The 21,283-nt window shown below is 30.7% G+C and overlaps 2 protein-coding genes across 2 annotated transcripts; both read left to right on the top strand.

Annotated features, from left to right (window-relative positions):
* Nucleotides 1-3,736: 3,736 nt before the first annotated feature.
* LOC124912946 lies at nucleotides 3,737-4,795 on the top strand. The gene has a single exon (XM_047453579.1). The coding sequence runs from the start codon at nucleotides 3,737-3,739 to the stop codon at nucleotides 4,793-4,795; it is 1,059 nt and encodes a 352-aa protein (XP_047309535.1).
* An 8,863-nt stretch (nucleotides 4,796-13,658) lies between these two features.
* On the top strand, nucleotides 13,659-14,332 carry LOC124912579. The gene has a single exon (XM_047453221.1). The coding sequence runs from the start codon at nucleotides 13,709-13,711 to the stop codon at nucleotides 14,216-14,218; it is 510 nt and encodes a 169-aa protein (XP_047309177.1). The 5' UTR covers nucleotides 13,659-13,708; the 3' UTR covers nucleotides 14,219-14,332.
* The last annotated feature ends 6,951 nt before the right edge of the window (nucleotides 14,333-21,283 follow it).

Raw genomic sequence — 21,283 nt, 5'->3', positions numbered from 1 at the left:
CCCCTTTATTTATGTGCAAAACCTCAGTCCCTTTCCTCTTATTTCTCATGATCAAATATATCAACTATCGATTAAACAAATAGGTAAATTTTTAAATCATATTTTATTTATATTGGATTTTATGGTAAATTTGATTCCGAGTTTTAAATATTCCAATATAACAAATTAAAAATATAGCAGAAGATGAGAAATCAAGCCGAAAAGCCTAAAATGGACAAACCGTGTGTGTGTGGCCTGGTTTTGTGCAGAAGAGGATACAAACAAACTGCGCGTGCACCATCTCGTACAATCGTACAAGTAATCTAGTGTAAAACATAATACAAACAAACTACGCGACCATCTCTCTTCTTCCATCACTTTACATTTCAGTTTTTTATGAGAGACGACGACGACGATTAACATGGTCTGAAGTCTTCCCTATTTCAGATTGTTCTCTCTTTTCCGCAAGTATCAGCTCCGTGTAACGAGTAACCCTTCTAATCAACTCTTAGCTCGGAAAGCACCTCTCGGCTAGATATGGTAATCTTCTCTTCTTCTCTCTAATTTAGCACCTGCATACTAGATTCTTCATCTTCCATTTCATTATTCAGTTGATTTGAATGTGCGTCATCGCTTATTCTTCCATATATGGAAATGATGATATACGACTAGTTTCAATAGACATTGATCTCTACGACTAGTTTCAACAATGATGATATACGACTAGTTTCAAAAGGAAGATCTCGTATTGAGAGACGATTCTACAGTTTGATCCCCTTTATTTGAGCGCAAAACCTTGGTCCGTTTCCTCTTCTTTCTCATGATCAAATCTATCAAATATCAATTACACATTGATCTCTACGACTAGTTTCAACAATGATGATATACGGCTAGTTTGAAAAGGAGGATCTCGTATTGAGAGATGATTCCAAAGTTTGATCTCCTTTATTTGAGCACAAAACCTCAGTCCCTTTCCTCTTCTTTCTCGTGATCAAATCTATCAACTATCGATTAAACAAAGTAGTAAACTTTTAAATCCTATTTTATTTATATTTTATTTTATAGTAAATTTGATTCCGAGTTTTAAATATTCCAATATAACAAATTAAAAATATAGCAGAAGATGAGAAATCAAACCGAAAAGGCTAAAATGGACAAACCGTGTGTGTGACCTGGTTTGGTGCAGAAGAGGATACAAACTGCGCGCGCACCATCTCGTACAATCGTATAGGTAATCTGGTGCAGAACATAATACAAATAAACTGCGCGACCATCTCTCTTCTTCCATCATTTTACATTTCAGCTTTCTCTCTACAGAGACGACGACGACGATTAATATGCCTGAAGTCTTCCCTATTTCAGATTGTTCTCTCTTTTCCGCAAACATCATCTCCTTGTAACGAGTAACCCTTCTAATCAACTCTTAGCTCGGAAAACACCTCTTGGTTAGATATGGTAATCTTTTCTTCTTCTCTCTAATTCAGCACCTGCGTACTAGATTCTTCATCTTCCATTTCATTATTCAGTTCATTTGAATGTGCGACATCGCTTATTCTTCCATATATGGAAATGATGATATACGACTATTTTCAACAATGATGATATACGACTAGTTTGAAAAGGAGGATCTCGTAATTAGAGATGATTCTATAGTTTGATCCCTTTTATTTGAGCGCAAAACCTCAGTCCTTTTCCTCTTATTTCTCATGATCAAATCTATCAACTATCGATTGCACATTGATCTCTTAGACTAATTTCAACAATGATGATATACGACTAGTTTGAAAAGGAAGATCTCGTATTGAGAGATGATTCTACAGTTTGATCCACTTTATTTGAGCGCAAAAACCTCAATCCCTTTCCTCTTATTTCTCGTGATCAAATCTATCAACTATCGATTAAACAAAGTAGTAAATTTTTAAATCCTATTTTATTTATATTGGATTTTATAGTAATTTTGATTCCGAGTTTTAAATATTCCAATATAACAAATTAAAAATATAGCAGAAGATGAGAAATCAAGCCGAAAAGGCTAAAATGGACAAACCATGTGTGTGTGGCCTGGTTTGGTGTAGAAGAGGATACAAACAAACTGCACGCACATCATCTCGTACAATCGTACAGGTAATCTGGTGCAGAACATAATACAAACAAACTGCGCGACCATCTCTCTTCTTCCATCACTTTACATTTCAGCTTTTTCTCTACAAACACGACGACGACGATTAACATGGTCTGAAGTCTTCCCTATTTCAGATTGTTCTCTCTTTTCCGCAAGTATCAGCTCCGTGTAACGAGTAACCCTTCTAATCAACTCTTAGCTCGGAAAGCACCTCTTGGTTAGATATGGTAATCTTCTTTTCTCTCTAATTCAGCACCTGCGTACTAGATTCTTCATCTTCCATTTCATTATTCAGTTCATTTGAATGTGCGTCATCGCTTATTTTTCCATATATGGAAATAATGATATACGACTAGTTTCAATAAACATTGATCTCTACGACTAGTTTCAACAATGATGATATACGACTAGTTTGAAAAGGAGGATCTCGTATTGAGAGATGATTCTACAGTTTGATCCCCCTTTATTTGAGCGCAAAACCTCAGTCCCTTTCCTCTTCTTTCTCATGATCAAATCTATCAACTATCGATTGCACATTGATCTCTACGACTAGTTTCAACAATGATGATATACGACTAGTTTGAAAAGGAGGATCTCGTATTGAGAGATGATTCTACAGTTTGATCCCCTTTATTTGAGCGCAAAACCTCAGTCCCTTTCCTCTTCTTTCTAATGATCAAATCTATCAACTATCGATTGCACATTGATCTCTACGACTAGTTTCAACAATGATGATATACGACTAGTTTGAAAAGGAGGATCTCGTATTGAGAGATGATTCTACAGTTTGATCCCCTTTATTTGAGCGCAAAACCTCAGTCTCTTTCCTCTTCTTTCTCATGATCAAATCTATCAACTATCGATTGCTAAACTAAGAACCCCACCTAATAATAATAACACACATTCGACCTGACTGTAATACTGAGATATATATTATAATAATATAATATATATAAGGGGGAAAGAAAACAGGTGTTATGTTTTAAAACATTACACGTAATGATATGCATGTTGAATATATGTATATTAATTAACAATAATAGTCATATATCTAAGTTTTCATTCATGTGTGAGTCTAAGCCTGATTTGAAGGAGCGGTTACAAAACCATTGATTACCATCCATTGATTGTGAATGAGTTATTTTTTGGAGTATGGGTAATAATGGGATTTTATTTCCTACGGTTTTTATCTTAGGTATTAATGTAAGGCTGTTACATTTGTTTTTTTTTTTTTGTATAAATAGGATGTTGGTTGTAACTTTCAAAACTACCCCCCAGAATTGTATATCCTCATGAAGAATAAATTACGGAGAGAATTTTCCCAACTTAATATTGTTTCCAGATTTGTTCTTTTCCTTTCTTCACTTTTGTTCTACAAAGGTCCATTAAATTGAAACCAACATTTGGTATTAGAGCCATTTCACCAAAGAACATGTCGTCACCGAGCAAACCAACCGGAGGAGAAACTATGACAGCGAAGTTCGGAAGAACAGGGAACGTGACACTCACTTATCCGTTACTCACGAAGAGTAACTACTCGTGTGGGCGTTAAAGATGCGGGTAAATTTACAAGCGCAATGAGTGTGGGGAGCCGTAGATTCCGACGAGGACGAGGATGGGGAACGTAAAGATAGAATGGCTCTCGCTGCCATCTATCAAGCACTTCCAGAGGACGTCCTTCTCATGGTGGCAGAGAAGGATTCTGCCAAGGAAGCATGGGAGACACTTAAGACGATGCACGTCGTCGTGGAGCGAGTCAAGGAGGCAAAAGTGCAAACCTTGAGGACTCACTTCGAGGCAACTCGCATGAAAGACGGGGAGACGGTGGACGATTTCTCTATGAAATTAACATCAATTGTGACCGGTATCCGCTCGTTGGGAGAGAAGGTGGAGGAGATTTCCGTCGTAAAAAAATTCCTTCGAGTCGTACCACAAAAATACATGCAGATCGTGACTGTGATCGAGCAATTCGGTGACCTAAAAAACATGACCGTTGAGGAGGTCGTCGGTCGCCTCAAGGTCCACGAGGAGAGACTTCACGGCTACGAAGACCGAGAGGAGGAGAAGCATCTTTTGCTCACGCATGAAGAATGGAAGTCACGGATGAAGAAAAACAAAGAAACTGTTTGTTTTTCAAGCTCGTCGAGTCGCAACGGCAACGGTGGAGATAGCCGAGGTCGTGAAAAAGGTCGGGGACAAGGGAGAGGTCGAGGCCTAGGTCGAGGTGACAGCTCATCTCGACAAGAAGACACCAAACCCCGCAAAAATAAGAGCACAGTTAAGTGTTATGCTTGTCAAAAGTACGGGCACTATGCATCCGAGTGCCGTAACAAAAAGCCCGACGAGGAAGCAAACCTCACAAATCTCCATGACGATGAGCCAACATTGATGTTCGTTGAGGGAGTGGCGAATCCTTTTCCCGAGGATGAGGAGACTAATCTCGAAGAATTCGTACAACAACCGTCCAAGGAGGAACCAGAGGTACTACTGCTCAACGAAGAGAAAGTCATGGCAATCCTACTCTCAAGTGGCGAGGAGTATAATCACACTAACGTGTGGTACCTTGACAATGGAGCAAGCAACCATATGACGGGCCATCGAGAAAAGTTCAATGAACTCGACGAGAAGATCACCGGAAAAGTGAAGTTCAGAGACGGTTCCTTCGTTGATATCAAGGGTCGAGGATCCATATAGTTCGTATACAAGAATGGTGATAAACTTCAAATGACCGATGTATATTACATCCCAAAATTAATAAGTAATATTATAAGTCTCGGTTAGATGACAGAAGAAGGCAATACGATCATTGTAGACACCTCATTTTTACACCCTAGATACCTAATAGAAAAACCCGGCCCGAAATAAGACTCATGTTTGTTTATTGAACTGGGAAAACAAAAATAGAATCACCTCGTGGAAAACTGACCCGGTAAAGCTTAAAAGATAACGATCCAAAGGTCAAGTTTCATAACGACTCTGTTTTCCCAACCCGTGACACATTCATGTTGTACGTTTTGAAAAATCTTGAATTTTGAGTATAATGTTATTATTTGCAAATTTGTGCAGAAAATGCTCAAAAAGAAGGAAAAACTACCGATTCAAGTCCTGGGAGCTAGCTGAAGCTATGTTGCACTTCTAAAAACCATATCTTTTTCACCAATGATCCATATTCAGTGTATGAGCTACCGTTGGAAATCCCTTTGAATTATCTTTCCAACGACACCAAATACTTCTCCCAGTTCTCCCTGAAGCTCAGTCCAAGTCGCCCGCAGCGAAGGTGATGCGTGAACTGACACGTTTTTGTGAGGCTAGTCTCCTGACCAACACGGACCATTTCGTAAGCAAAGAAGAATATGGGGATGTAGGCAAGAGTCTTTCCTTTCCAATGGTACCAACCTCATTGTGGGGAAAGCTCTGTGCACAAAGTTATGGGCTATTAAAGTTATGAAAGTGAAAACCGCGGGATTGAAAAGATTGAAATGGAGGAGTGACTTTAAAATCTCATAACTTTGGATAGGAATGTCCGTTTGGGTTCATTCAAAAAGGAGATTCACGTTCGTGGTGTTAAGAAGTGACCATAAAATTTTCACAATTTTTTGAGCAAAAACGCGACCGGGGTGATTCGTTTAGTGTGAAGGTGCAAAGAAAGAAAAATGGAAGAGGAGAAAAACGAAAAAAAAAAGGGAAAATATATATTTTTTTCTTTTCTTCCAAGCGTGCCCTTCAACTTTTGGGCTAATTACAAATGAACCCCTGTAATAAAATTAAAAAAAGAGGGGAAGATGAGGGAAGAAGGCAGTTTTTGGAGTGGGTGAGTTTTAGAGAAAGAGAACAGTTTTTCAGTTCTTGGAGCTGGAGGAGCGGTTACAAAATCAGAGAGAGTTTTGATATTGCTTCCATTGTTGAAGAAGGAGGGATCCGAGCTCATTGCCTTGGACGATTGGATTGACGAACGCGAAGAACGGCATAAACTTTGGCTGAAGCTTCTTCGAATCCGGCTGACTCATTTCGTTTCTTCATCTTGTTTCATCTCCCTTTGCTAATCAGGTAAACATTCAAACTGAATGATGTTCTTGAAAGGTTGATTGGAGGCATCGGTTATGAACACCGATGCCGCTTGATGATTAGAAGTGTGATTACAGTTTGTTTCATTCAAATTTCAAGTATGTTTCCTTTGCTGCTGTAGTTATTTCCAATTGATTGAATGCTTGACTGACATTTGTTAGATTTTGGCTGATAGATCTTTGATTAGGAGTAGTTAGGATTGAGGATATGATTAGAAACCAGTCCCTTCTCTCTCTCTTTCTCTCTCATTTCAAATCTATGTTCATCACTCTCACCGGAGCAGCTTCCTCACTGGTCATTTCAATGTATAAGTTCTTATCACTAGAGAGATTTCTCCAATGCCGGCTTTCTCTCCGATTCTAACTCCGTTCAACCTCCGTTCGACCTTTCTCTCATCATTTTAGTTCTGTAACCGCTATTCTCGCTTCACAGAGCTTAGATTTAGGTATAACTAACTGCAGCCGCCTCCAATGACAATTATATATTAGCGATGGCGGTGAGTTCAAACGGTGTCGGTGCTCAATTCGACCTGTGGATGAGAACGAAGGTCGCCTTGTCTCTTTCACAAAACAATCAGATAGTCCAGTGGAATAAGAGTAAGAAGATTTGCTTTCCTGTAAAATGTGGACGAGAAGTTTGCTCGATTAAGTTCTGTCGCTCCGATTCGCTAGTCTCCATTAGGAGAAATGCTGGCTCCGAGAAATCAGAAGATTGGAGAGCTAGAATTCAAGCCGCATCTCCATCGTCCTTTGCTTCTCCTCACTGTAGACCTAGATTTCAGACTCCTTTGTCCAATAACAGTTTTAGTGGATTTTCCATCATTCCAGATAACCCTGTTAACCCTTTTCCAAATCCTAGATTCCAGTCTGTGTTTGCGGATCATGGAAGTTCATTCACGAGCTACGAATTCGGGATTCCTTTCACTTCGAATGATGTTCCAACAAACAATTTGATTTCTACTTCCACTTTAACTTACGAAGAAGATCCTCACAAAGACTATGATTTCTCAGATGCTGTTTTGCAATACATAAACCAGATCCTTATGGAAGAAGATATGGAAGAGAAAACCTGCATGCTTCAAGAGTCTTTAAATCTTCAAGCTGCTGAGAAATCATTCTACGATGTCATTGGAAAGAGGTATCCACCATCGCCTCAAATCGACCGAGCTGACAATAATGTTGAGATTTCTAGCCTCATGTCTGAAAAAAAGGAGGTATCTGAACCTGCAGCTGAAGCTCTTATTAACCTATCACAAAACTTAGATTTGTCTGCTAAAATGGTTTCAATGGGAATGATTAAAACTGTAATGGATATATTATACAAGCCAGATGCCTGCATTACAAGGTTGCTTGTTATGTTACTGGTTAATCTCACCCGTATAGATACTAGAATAGCTGCCTTGCTTCAGGTTGATGATGAGAAGATGCATGGCCTGTATGTTATGAAGCTTGTGAGATCATTCTGCATTTCTACAGAGAAGAATGGCGATCCTTTTGAACATGTTGGTTCAATACTTGTGAATATATCACAGCGGGAAGCAGGAAGGAAACTTTTAGTGGACCCCAAGCGAGGACTTCTTAAGCAAATTACTAGGCAATTTGATTCAACAAATCTGTTGAGAAAGAAAGGGGTTTCTGGAACAATCCGTAATTGTTGTTTTGAAGCGGATAGTCAGATACTGAATTTACTCCTTATATCAGAATTTCTCTGGCCAACTCTACTTCTTCATGTTGCTGGAAATAAGATTTACAGTGAAGAGGATACCTCAAAGATGCCACGTGAACTTGGGATTGTGCTCTCAATTGAGCGCGAACCAGTTGATGACCCCTTATCCTGTGCTAGTTCTGGTATGTTCTTGAACCTAAGTGCTGTTATGCTCCGGCTTTGTGAGCCTTTTCTGGATGCAAATATGTCAAAGAGAGACAAAATTGACCCTGGCTACGCATTCTACAGCAGTCGTTTGGAACTAAAAGAATTGACTGCTATACATGTTTCGTCCGAAGAGGTTACTGAGTGGTTGAACAAAGAGAATAGTGTGCAAGACGCCGGAGAAGACGCCGTAGAAGTCGCCGGAGGAGAGCATAGGGCCGGTTGGAGTTCTGTTTTTTCTTTTGTTATGTCGCGTTTCCCTCAACTTCTGTGAAGTTTCAAAGAGACCCCTGGGTCTCTTTTATTTTTAAATAAGCCTGACAACTTTAATTTCGTATTAATTTATTAATTCGAAATTAAAGTAGTCCCTGATCTCTTCATGATGTTTTAATTGGACCCCTAAACTTTCTTTTCCTTTTATTTTAATTTAAAACTTAAAAAAAAAATTAAAATAAACTTAGGTCCTGTTTGTTTCCCAATGTTAACAAATCACCTTAAAATGATGAATTTAACATTCAAACCACTTTCAAACTTTTTCAAATTTTCCCCAAAATTCAAAAATATTATTTTCTTCAAAAATAATTTTTCCCGAAATTTTTAAGGCCCGTTTGGAAAAATGTCTATCTTTGCAGTGTCATATCGGGAGTTCTATAACTCCGAAAATTCCAAACTCGATTCCTGTGAGCTTTTAATAATATTTTTGACTATCATATGAAGTTTTGGGGATTTTGGGAATTATTTTTGAAAATGACTCATTTTAATGTGTTGTGTTTGGAGTTTTCTTTAACTCTGAAAATTTTAAATCAGGAAACACTTGGAACCTTAAGTTAATCCACTCTCTTCTCTCCTTTGAGCAGAAGAAATAAAATTCTAGTCCTACAATCGAATTGTTATTCTCCTCAGCTATCCTCATTTGATCTTTCTCGGGAATTCTGATTCTCGTTTTTCTTTGACAATGTTGCTCTATGCTTTGCAATGCTCTTTGATGCCTTTCAATGCCTTTTAATACTTTTCAATGCCTTATCCTTGTCAAATACCCCATGAATAGGACTAGCCCCTTGCAAAATGATTAAGATTTTCTCACACAAGCAAAAGAGTTCTGAACTCAGAACGAAAACGTAACAATCTTTTAAACGTCATATGGCCAATTACTTAGGAGTAGAGACTGTTTGTAAAGACATGCGTATAGGACATAGCGCCGTAGGCCGTTTCCTAATACGTAACCAAACACCGGACTCTTAAAATGAATCTCTGATTTTTCTTTTCTTTAGTTTCTTTGGGAAGTAAACTAAGGTGGCGACTCTCAAGTCAATTAGATCGATACATTTGCGAGTGCATCGATTTAAAACCTGTACGGGCCAATTCAATTCGAAAAAAGGGAGCGTATGCCAATTAAATAAAAAAAAAATTGGGCACACGCGCCAGAAAATCGGAAGTGAACAGAAATGAACGCGTACAATCATATTAGCTGGCCCGTTCTTGAAGATGCTCGACCAAAATGATGTTCTGTTGATGAAGGTGGAGAAATCGCCAAATCGTTTATACAAGATTCATCTCGAGACGAGTCAACCTGTTTCCCTTTTAACGTCCCTAGAAGATTCAGCTTGGCTTTGGCACGCGAGACTTGGACACGTAAATTTTTACGCGCTCAAGATAATGGTGGAGAAGGAGATGGCTATAGGGATATCCAAGTTCACACACCCCAACCAAGTATGTGAAAGTTGCATGATTGCAAAGCAAACAAGGCTACCATTTCCAGTCCAAGCCAACTTCCGTGTCAAGCACCCCCTTCAACTTGTGCACGCGGATTTGTGTGGCCCGATCACCCCATCATCACTTGCCGCTAACAAGTACTTTCTTCTATTTGTTGATGATTATAGTCGTTGGATGTGGGTGTACATGCTCAGAGAAAAAGGAGAAGCGTTTGAAGCATTCAGGAAGTTCAAGAGGCTTGGAAAACAAGTCTGAGCACAAGCTAAAGACTTTGTGAACTGATCGAGGTGGAGAGTTCACATCACAGAAATTTGCAGAATTCTATGAAGAGGAATGAGTCGAACGTCACTTCACATCACCGTACACTCCACAACAAAACGGCGTGGTGGAGAGAAGAAATCGTATTGTGATGGATACTGCGAGGAGCTTGCTCAAGAGCATGCAGGTACCGACAAACCTCTGGGGAGAGGCGGTAAGACATGCAGTTTATCTCTTGAACCGCTTACTAACGAAGGTGCTAGGATCCTGCACCCCTTACTAGGGGTGGACCGGTAAGCGACCTCATCTGGAGCACTTGAGAGTGTTTGGGTGTACCGGACATGTGAAGATTGTGGGACCGCATCTCAAGAAACTCGATGATCGAAGTCAAGTCATGGTGTACCTCGGTGTCGAAGACGGAACTAAGGCGCATAGGTTTTTTGATCCAGTTTGCGAGAAAATCCGTGTGAGTAGAGATGCCGTGTTCGAGGAGGAGAAGAAGTGGGAGTGGTCCATCGACAACAACGAGCTCCGAAAAAATTCGGTGGAGTTCGGAATCATACGAGATGACAACAACCTAGCGGAGTTGGAGAACACATCATCTACACCGAATCCTCCTCATGAACATCAGAACTCGGATCGGTCCAATAGCGTCGACAGCAGGACAGAAGATGGCCCCACTAAGTTATTCAAATAGAATATATTGAATTTATTATATTTTTTATATTATTTTTTATTATATCAAAATTCTATATTTAATTGGTATTTTTGTTATTTTGATTTAATAGGTATAATGATTAAACTATTCAGATAGATTAAATCTTTAAATCTAATCTAGTTATGCTAAATAATTTGGCTTATAAAAAAATCATAATTTATCAACATAAATAACTATGATAATCACATTCACTTATACAAGTGTCCCAATAAAAATTGAAAGTTATTTTGTTTCTATTTAATATGAAAAATGTTATTAAAATAAATAAAAATAAAATAATTATTATTATGTGACAAGGAATTAAAATAAACAAAAATGTATGAAAATTTTATTTTTTAATAAATTGATAGATCATGTTAAAAAATTATATAATACTGATTTTTTTTTGTCACTTTGAAGAAATGGAGATACCAAAATAGCTAATATTTGTCATGACATTGCAAAAAAATATATATATATATTTATTATGTATATCATTGGTGGACAAAAATTTTTGATTCATATTGTTTTGTTTTCCTATATATAATATAATATATCAAGTTATATATTTTTTAAATCTTAAAGTGACATAAAAAAAATTGTAATTAGTGGATTTAACTAGTAATAATAAAATAAAAGTCTTGTATTAAAGTTAGAGGTTGTATATCACATTAAAAAAATAAAAAATAAAAAATTGGAAGAGGATATTCGTTATTTGTGAGTTGATATTAATTTCTAAAAAAAATATAAAAAAATAAAATAAATAAATAATCTTACAAATAAGAAAGACAGAGGGTGTGGAGATAATTGGGCCAAAATCTAATTGGCATTACTGCAGGTCTCTAACCGATTTTCATGGGCCCACGGGCCTTCACGTGGCTTAACATCACCAAATGTTGACACGTGGCAGGTTGATATTTTAAATGAAACGTATACGTTTAAGTTGAAATGTGGGGACCACTTGATCCGTCTCTTTTAAGTTTTCTAATCCAATCAAAACCTACTTAAAGGAAACTACCATTATTATTTTTTTTATTTTTTTTTTACCTTGGACAAAAACGAAAAAGACAAAATTATAGCCGTTTGTCATCTTTCATTAATAGACTGTTTTACCCTTGCCTTTGCTCCGTCAGACACGGCAACTTTTAGTTAATGAGTTATGAGTTACGACTTTTTTTTATTATTATTTTTTTTAACCAAGGTGTTAGGTTAACTATAATATATGATATCTCATTTTAATTTAATATTATTTTCATAATATAACCTCATAAACAAAGTAGTAAAAATTTTAATCCTATTTTATTTTATATTGAATTTTATGGTAAATTTGATTCCGAGTTTTAGGTGTTTTTTTTAATTTATTTATTTTTTAATTTGTTATTAGAATATTAATTTAAATGAAGTTTTGTTGAAAAATATATATTAATAACTTAAAATTGACTAAAGATATTTATCTAAAAAGTTAAATGGGTTAATATGGGTACGTTCATAATTAATATATTAATCTCAAATTAATATATGCTATTTCTTTAAATATTTTTATCAAAAAATTACCTCATATACTTAAATGACTATCAATGACCACCATCATTATTTTTTAAATAATATATATATTTTCTTTATCCGTATAAGACCAATATGTTTATATAGTCTTATATATTTGTTTATATATATATATATATATTAGTTATATAATTATTCAATTAATTTATTAATTGAAGTATTAAAATATATTAGTATCTTTTATATAGCTTAAAATTTTAAATATATATATATATGTATATATTTTAAATAATTTAACCCATTAAACATAACAAATCTTTTTTTTTTTTCATCCAATAAAATTTTAATTTAATAACTTTCATAAAAAAAAAAAAACTAATTAACTTCACATGAATATTGAGTTTCTTAGATTTTTATAAAAAAAACTTTGTTATTCATCTTATATTTTATAAATTATTTTATCAAATAAAATTTTTTTTTTATCCAATAATGTTTTCCAAAAATCTAAAAAAATCTCAAATAACTTTAAAAATTAGTGTGCAAATGAGAGAAGTCCATATACTGTGGAATGGTGTGGAATGTTTTCAAAAATATTGATGTTTTTAGTACACTTAGTAATTAGTGAGAAAAAAATACTATTTAAATAAAAATGAGAATAAGAATAGATTAATTAACCAGTAAAAAAAATCAGAGTTCAGATTTTCATTATTAATATTTTGGTTAAATTGGGGGAAAATATCTCATATTGATCTACTCAAAATAATAATATATTTTGACTAAATAATTTATTTACATCATTTGAATAAAACTATTAAAAAATAAATAAAATAATTGAATTATATAATTGATGCAACAATAGTTTATTTAAAATAATTCTAAATAATTTTCATCAAACAATAGTTTGTGATTATTATTTTCAAATAGTTGTATTTATTTATTTCGAATTATTTCAACCTTTTTATAAATAAAAAAAAATCAATCAATTTTTAATGAATTATTTGACAAGAAAACTTTTATACAAAATTATAATATTATCTTAAATTCATAACTAAAATATTAAAATACTCTTATTTTATTTTTATAATATTTTTTATTTTAAATTATTTTAATAATCCAAATAAAATTAATATTCATTTTTTTTATCTCAAATCAATTAATTTATTAATAAAAAATATTAAAATATAATTTATTTTAAATTATTATTTTTTATTTTATTTATATATATAAAGATAACCAGAAGAAGCTCTTAGTAAGTAATTCAACCAATATTAACATAACACATCAAAAAAGTCTTAAAATCAAACAATCCAATTATTTTATTTTATTTTTTATATTTGAATAAATGAATAAAAAAATGGATCGTACAACAATGACAAAGAAAAGAACCTTATCCATTTGTACTATACAAACTACTAAACTATCCTTTATAAAAGCATGAATAAACTCTCCATCTTCATCACCATCATTATTCATCCATCTATCTCAAATCCAGAAATCCATCAATGGCGGCATCAAAATCCTACTTCCCAAGATCAACCCATCTTTTCCTCTCCCCAGAAACAAAAACAAAAACTTCAATCGATTCAGATTCCACCTTTGACTTCGACGAATCAGATCTCTGGAACTCATCCAATCAATCGTCGTCAGAATCGCTGAACGCGATCGCCGGTAATCATCCATCATCATCATCGAGGAAGAAGAAGCCATTGGCGTTTAAGCATTCTGAGGTGGGTCAGGCTGCGTCTTTACCCATAAATGTACCGGATTGGTCGAAGATATTGAAACATGAATACAGAGAGAAACGCAGGTTTGATAGCGATGAGGATGAAGACGGCGGCGACGGCGGTGGCGATGAGGATGATATGATTCCGCCGCATGAGTTTTTGGCGAAACAGAAACAGGGAAGAAGGGTGGCGTTTTCGGTTTATGAAGGGATTGGAAGAACATTGAAAGGAAGAGATCTAAGCAGGATTAGAGATGCGATTTGGGAGAAAACTGGGTTTCAGCATTAACAAATCTCAAATCTCTGCGATTGCGATTGCGATTTGCGATCATCAGATCACTGACTGTGAAAGAGACATATATTAAATCAATTTTGCTAATTTCCAGCTTGTAATGATGTAATTTTAATTTAATATTATATTATATAATTTTATTAGTTTTATAATAAATATATATATTTAATAAATGAATTTTAAAATTTGTTGACTAAAATATTATTTTAAAATTAAATAATAATAATAAATAAATAAATAAATAAATGTAGATTTACACACTTGTAAGATTTTCAGACTGACATACTTTAACTCAAAATTAAACCAACATTATTTATTGTGAATTATCAAGTTAGTCAAAAAGTTTATTTTATGGATAAAAAGTTTATTTCATGGATAATATTTGTGAGTAAGATAGAATGAAATCTCCTCTATATGTTGTGACATTGATGTAATATTTTGTTAATAAAATGTTTTGTTTTAAGAAAAAAATCATCTTTATGTACATTTGGAAACTCATATGGGAGGTGTATTTGGGATTTTTTATTTGAAAATTATATATTTATTTAAATATGTTATTTGAATATTATTTAAATGAAATAATATTATAAAATTTATTTTAATTATTATATATTAATAAATTTAATAATATTTATTCGTTAAAACTAAAATTTAATGCGACAAATCTAGGTATTTTTAAACAAGCTACTGTATTTTGAATCTTTGTGGAACATATTTATTGATTTTTAATATAACATATTATAATTATATCAGGTTAAATATTAAAATTTGTGCATATATATGAATTATATTATTTTTAGGCTAATTTCTTAATTAATCGTAATATAAACTAAATCTAATTCCTTAAAAAAATATTAATGATTTAGTAATATTATATTCACAAACAATGTATTTTCTCAATCTATAATAATATTTATTTTTATGGGTTAAACATTATTATAATAATCTTGTTGATCAATCTTTATCATCAATTAATATTAGATTAACCAACATTAATGTATTTTTGTTAAATATTACTATAAGTTATAACAATCTTGTTAAACAATCTATATCATCAATCCAATGTTTGGTGTAAAATAATTTATTTTTTTTACAAAATTTATTATTGTAAGAAGATTTTCACAACTTTACTCGATTATATAGATCCAATAACAAAATTGATTTTACAATTAGACCTACTTAAATGAGTTATTATATAGTGAACAACTTTTATATTATATATTTAATTGATGTAATATGCGCTTATTTTTTTATTAAAAATTGTATTTACAAACATACGACTAATATAAATTGTAATGTAACAAAAACATTTATTAATCAATTTAGTTCATATAAATTTAATTACAGTAATCATATTGTTATAATATAATTAATATTAAGATATATATTACTGGATCATGCTAGCTTCTTAGTATGTATTAAAAATTTGTCATAAATTTAATTGCAAACATTACAAAGTACATTATAAAAAGCATTAAAAGATTAATAAATCGTTAAGGTGTTGAAATATATAAAGAAAATTAATCTTTAACGTAACTAGGTTCTCCGGAGTGCCTAACTCAAAACGCTAATATGAATGTCGACTTTATTAGTTTAACACCATAACTAATTAACTCCAAAAAAAAAATAAATATGTAAAACAAAAATTATGAAAAAGTATATTAATTTATAACTTGATAAGGTTATTCGAGTGAGATATGAACTCAATATTGTCAATTTAAGTAAATTATTATAATTGGATATCAAGTACAACATATTGATATCATTTCATCACTTACTTTCAAGCATTATCTATATCATAAATGAATTTTGTAATTAACTTCTTTTTTTTTTATCTTTGAACTATTCAAAAACAAGTGTTTCTTTTTATATATGTTTATCATATGAACACAATTTTAAACACAATATACAAAATTTAAATACATTATTGGCTATTGTTCATTAAATACTCAACCATCACTTCAATATTTGATTTAATTGTGTAATTGTTTAATACATGATTGAGATGTTAGCTTGTTTATTTAAATATTTGGAAATTATCATATTGCTATATATATATATATATGGAACTGTTTATTATACTAAATAAAAAATATGGTCACATCCAATATAATTGAGGTTACATTTCATCAAAATTTGTGGTGATCATAAATTGTGAAGTTTTATTTTTCAATAAGTTTCACATATTATGGCCAAAAATGAGATATTTCTTTGTCCCAAGTTGTTTGTCATTTGTGTCTACTTTCTAATATTGCATATATAAGCAATAGTGATGATCAACCACCCATAATTGTTATTTTTTCAAATAAATGATCTTTTATAATAAGAAATAAATACGAACAACTTCGAAAGACCTCCAATAAAGATCAAGACCATATTGACAACCCTTCCATCTATCTTAATAAGGGTATCATTTAAGATCGCACATAACTTAATCTACGATTAATTGAAGTTACATTAATTGAAATTACAACAAGTTTAAAATAAAAATGGTGACATTCCAAAAAGGAAGTTATCCATAACATATCTAAGTTTCCTTGTCATGTGGTCATCCTTTAATATGGCAAAAGTTCTAAAATATGGACAAATGAATTAATATCATAAAACTAGCTAGGCCCAGCAGCTTCTTTGGTGTTTTCTCATTTATTATATTTTTGTTAAAAACTATGTTGGTTGAGGCTATCCATTTCATAGATCAAACTTGGCTTTTAGCATTTCCAAAGGTCAGTTTGGATAACACTATAATATCTTCATAAGTTGGCTCCACACCTAATGACTCCATCAAATTCAATTGCCACCAACTCTTTAAGAAGCCATTTTGATTTCATTTGAAAGCACAATTCATTCTAAATTTTGTGTTTGGATTAAGCATGTCAATGAATACCCGAACCCGATAAGTTTTCAACTACACAACCCATAGCCCGACGAGTACTATCCCATATTTAATCCAATCCCCGACTATCGGAATGATCCTCCATGGGTATTTCAAATGGTTACTATTATAATATAATGTTTATTACAAAAATAAATCATATAATTATAAAACAATAAGCCTAATGTTTTGATTATAAGACTTTTGTTGCATGTGTGAATAAATATATATTTAAATATGTTAGCATTTAAAATATAAATGAAGAAAAATAGTTAATAATCCATGTAGAATATGATTATATAAGGGCAACTAATTTGTTTCAAAACTCCTATTTCTTTTGAACATTTGATTTCATGAGAGCAAGTTCATTATCAAATTACAACTTACAAAGTTAAAAGAATAATTTTAAGATAAAATAAAAAATTGTAAAATCAACTAAAGTGAATCATGACTATTCAAGATTATATTATAAGGTAATAAATCTGAGAGTAAAATCAATAATAATAATTGCATAAGATAATTTCCCAATTCCTAGTATCTTATAAGATAATATGATAGGTTTCACATGTTTAGACAAATAAGGGAAGAAGATGTAATATTTTTGTAATCTTTTTTAAAATATATTTTAATATTTGGATAACTTATTCATACCCAAATCTAGTTCTAGATATTGAGATAGATACACCCTGTAAATGTTTTATAATTTATTATATATAATAAAATGGTTGTGGATAACTACAAATGTACCTTTAACAAAAATGATAAGATAAGTATGAAAAAAAAAATTATACTTTACAAATATTTATAATAAGTTTAAAGATAAGACTTATTTTATTATATTGGGACCTTATTCGATAAAATTTATATAAATAAACTTTGATATTTTGATTCATAGTTTCATCAACAACTGGATTACTCAATTAAATAACAAAATCACTAAAATAATATATATATATATATATATATTATAATAAAAAAACATTTTTAATTATATATTAATATCTTTTAAATTTTTTTTTATAAATAAAAGATATTTTAAAAGTTTATACTTCAGAGTTCAGAACAAAACCCTTGTAAAAATAATCCAAAGTAATTATTTATTAATGGATCTAGTACATAACTAATTGGTGAAATAATATGATCCGTGCATTTGCTTAATCTACTATTTATATATTGTTTTTAGGCATATAATTTAACAAAATTTAAGTGTTTATTTTACTATTTACTATAAATTACACTTGATTTTATGAAAATGATTACTTCATGTCTCTTCTTAACTTAAGGCCATCATATTCGTCCGATCATAATTCCCTGATAATAAAATAGGCCCATTAGTGTTCCACTCCCAATTAACACATTTAAAACATAATAATAATATAATTAAGAGCTCCATAATGCTCTTGTTTGATTTTTTATTTCTAATTTTTAAAGAATTTTCCATCCAAAAATTAAATATTGCAGTCTCATTTCAAATAAGGAAAAAATTGAAAGGCGTAGAAATGAGATTGAATATTATTAATAAAAGTGAAATGCTTGGTTATGACATATAATAATTCTTATTTTATTGATAATGTTTGGATTTAATAAAGAAAAAATATTAGTAATATTTTGTAATTAAAATTATTAATATTATTTTTTTGTTAAATATAAAATATTATTATTCTTTTATATTTTTTTTTAAATATAGAAAACATTTAAATATATCATAATTTAATAAAAAAAAATATATAATATCTAATCATACTAATTACATCTTTAAAAAAATAATAATTACAACAAAATAAGTTGGATGTACAAATTTTAAAAAATTAAATAAAAAATTAGGTTAAATATAACGTTTTACTTAATAAAAATTATAATTTTTTTAATAACAAATTTTATTAAAATATTTCATATTTATCTTTTTGAATATTTTTTAAATAAATTTTTTATTGGGAATTATTATTTTTTTTCTTTTATTTTTAAGTTCTAATATTTATATGTTTATTAATTTATTGTAATTTTATTATTAATATATAATATTTAAAATTAATTATATAAAAATGACTATATTATTATTAATTATTGTAATTATTATTAAAAATTTATTTTAAATAATTCATTGATATTATTTAAATAATTAAAATATTTATTTTAACAAATAATCTAAATATTTGTTATTATTTTAATTATAAATGAACCGAGGAATATAATTATAAATATGTATATGTATAATATATAATGTAATTACGAGAGAGATTATTTGAGAGAAATTAGACCTAAGAAAATGAGATTCATTTCTCACCATTTAAGAGAAATAAATGAATACTTCAATTTATTCCATTTCACATCCCTAAGTACAAAAATAAATACCAAACATGCTTTAAATTATTTATTTATTAAACAAAAATATTAAAATATTATTTATTTAATTTTTTTTTATTATTATTATTAAACCATATATATATATATATATAGTTTCAAATGATGTAAGAACCATCCGTGATTTGAAGATTTAAAGAAAGACGTGTTAGTCTTACAAAATGAACAATGCCTCACACTAAAGAGATCGATTTTTGTTTAAACATAGTCTCGACATTTGATGATTCATTTAAATTCGATCAATAAAATGATTCTATGTTTTTTAACTCTCTTAGTCCGATTTTGTGTTTGTTTTGTTTTTTTATTTTAAGAAATTATTATTATCACACTAGGAACTAAGATTTCGTAACTATTCTAACATAAACTAGAATTCAATTATAATTAAATTAATATATTATTGTTGATTTAGAACTTGTTTGGTTGTGATTTATTTAAATAAATTATCGTTTATTAAATAACTATTGATTGGTGGTGATTTTGAGAGTATAATTTTTTTAGTAAACTTAAATGTATTATTTTATAATAATAAAAAATATAAGTTATTTTAGTATTTTGATTAATAGATTTAGTGACGTAATTTATAAGATTAAATAATATTTTGATTATAGTTGAATTAATAAAATAGTTCTTAATTAAGAAAATAAACATTTAACTATTGAACCAAATTAATTAGTCGGATTGTTTTAAATAAATGTGTAAAAGTGAGACAACAATAACAAATTAATAATAAATAAATAAATAAATAAATTGTTTTAAAATTTAATGTTTTCTTTGTTTTATCATATTGGACTCGCCATTATTAGAACGCGTTGTTTGACAAAACCATAATAATGGTTCCGGTCAAAGTGTTACAAGTTTCCACTCCCATATGACCATTATTAAATTGTGCCCATTAATTAGCTCTTTAATCTAAGCAATTAGATCTAGTATAATGAAAATTAATAGGAGAATAGTAGCGTATCTAAAACCGATACCGACCGAATCGAACTGACTTAAATTAAAGCGACATAATTGAATGACCAGCTAAATCGAACTCAATTGTTAGATGGGTCGATTTAGTAGTGATTGAAATGTTAATGTTCTTTTCTATATAATGAACAGGGAGTATACTTTAAATCTGTCCTCTACAAGGTTATATTAGAAACCGCGCTCGTGTAACCCAATCAATTTGTCCGCGCCGACCAATTATGATTAAGTTTAAAACAAATATACATAATTGAAATTTGTTTTTAAAGATAAATTTTAGATATAAATATATTATTTAACAAAAATTTTGTTAAGAAGAAACACAACTGATTAAAGCAATTGAAATCTTTTTCTAGCCGATCAATAAATCGAAACCGAAATCTAAAACCGAGCAACCAACCAGTTTCTTGTATATTTCAGTCTTATAAAACTATCCAACCATAACCAGACCAACTTTAATGATTTGAACTCATATGAAAACAAAAACATATGATAGGACTTGCAAACAAAGAACAATGAATAAAGAAATGATATTAAAAACAAATGAATGACTTGCTGACACAATATTAGGTTAGAGTCTTAATGACTATTACAAAATAATAATAATTTGATCTAGAATCTGATAAATAAGATATCTTTATTTTGTTTGGGTATATAATTAATGACTTTTGTTTAAACAGTGTCACACTTAAATGTGTTAATTTTCTATTTTAATATAAATATATATATATATATATAATTCAATTTTAAAAATGCTTAATTAATATTAACAAATAACTGAAGTCTCAAGTTAAATAATAGAGTTCAAAAGTTCATATATCCAAGATTCTAATAATTTTGAACATTAATAATCATTTAAAAGA

This window comes from Impatiens glandulifera, chromosome 8 (assembly GCF_907164915.1).
Source record: "Impatiens glandulifera chromosome 8, dImpGla2.1, whole genome shotgun sequence".
In the NCBI taxonomy this organism is placed as follows: Eukaryota; Viridiplantae; Streptophyta; class Magnoliopsida; order Ericales; family Balsaminaceae; genus Impatiens; species Impatiens glandulifera.
The sequence above is the reverse complement of the archived record's forward strand: the minus strand, read 5'-3'. Positions and strand labels throughout refer to the sequence as shown.

Excerpts from the sequence above, each read along its gene's own strand:
- LOC124912946 (XM_047453579.1), top strand. The coding sequence starts at position 3,737 with ATGGCTCTCGCTGCCATCTATCAAGCACTTCCAGAGGACGTCCTTCTC.
- LOC124912579 (XM_047453221.1), top strand. The coding sequence starts at position 13,709 with ATGGCGGCATCAAAATCCTACTTCCCAAGATCAACCCATCTTTTCCTC.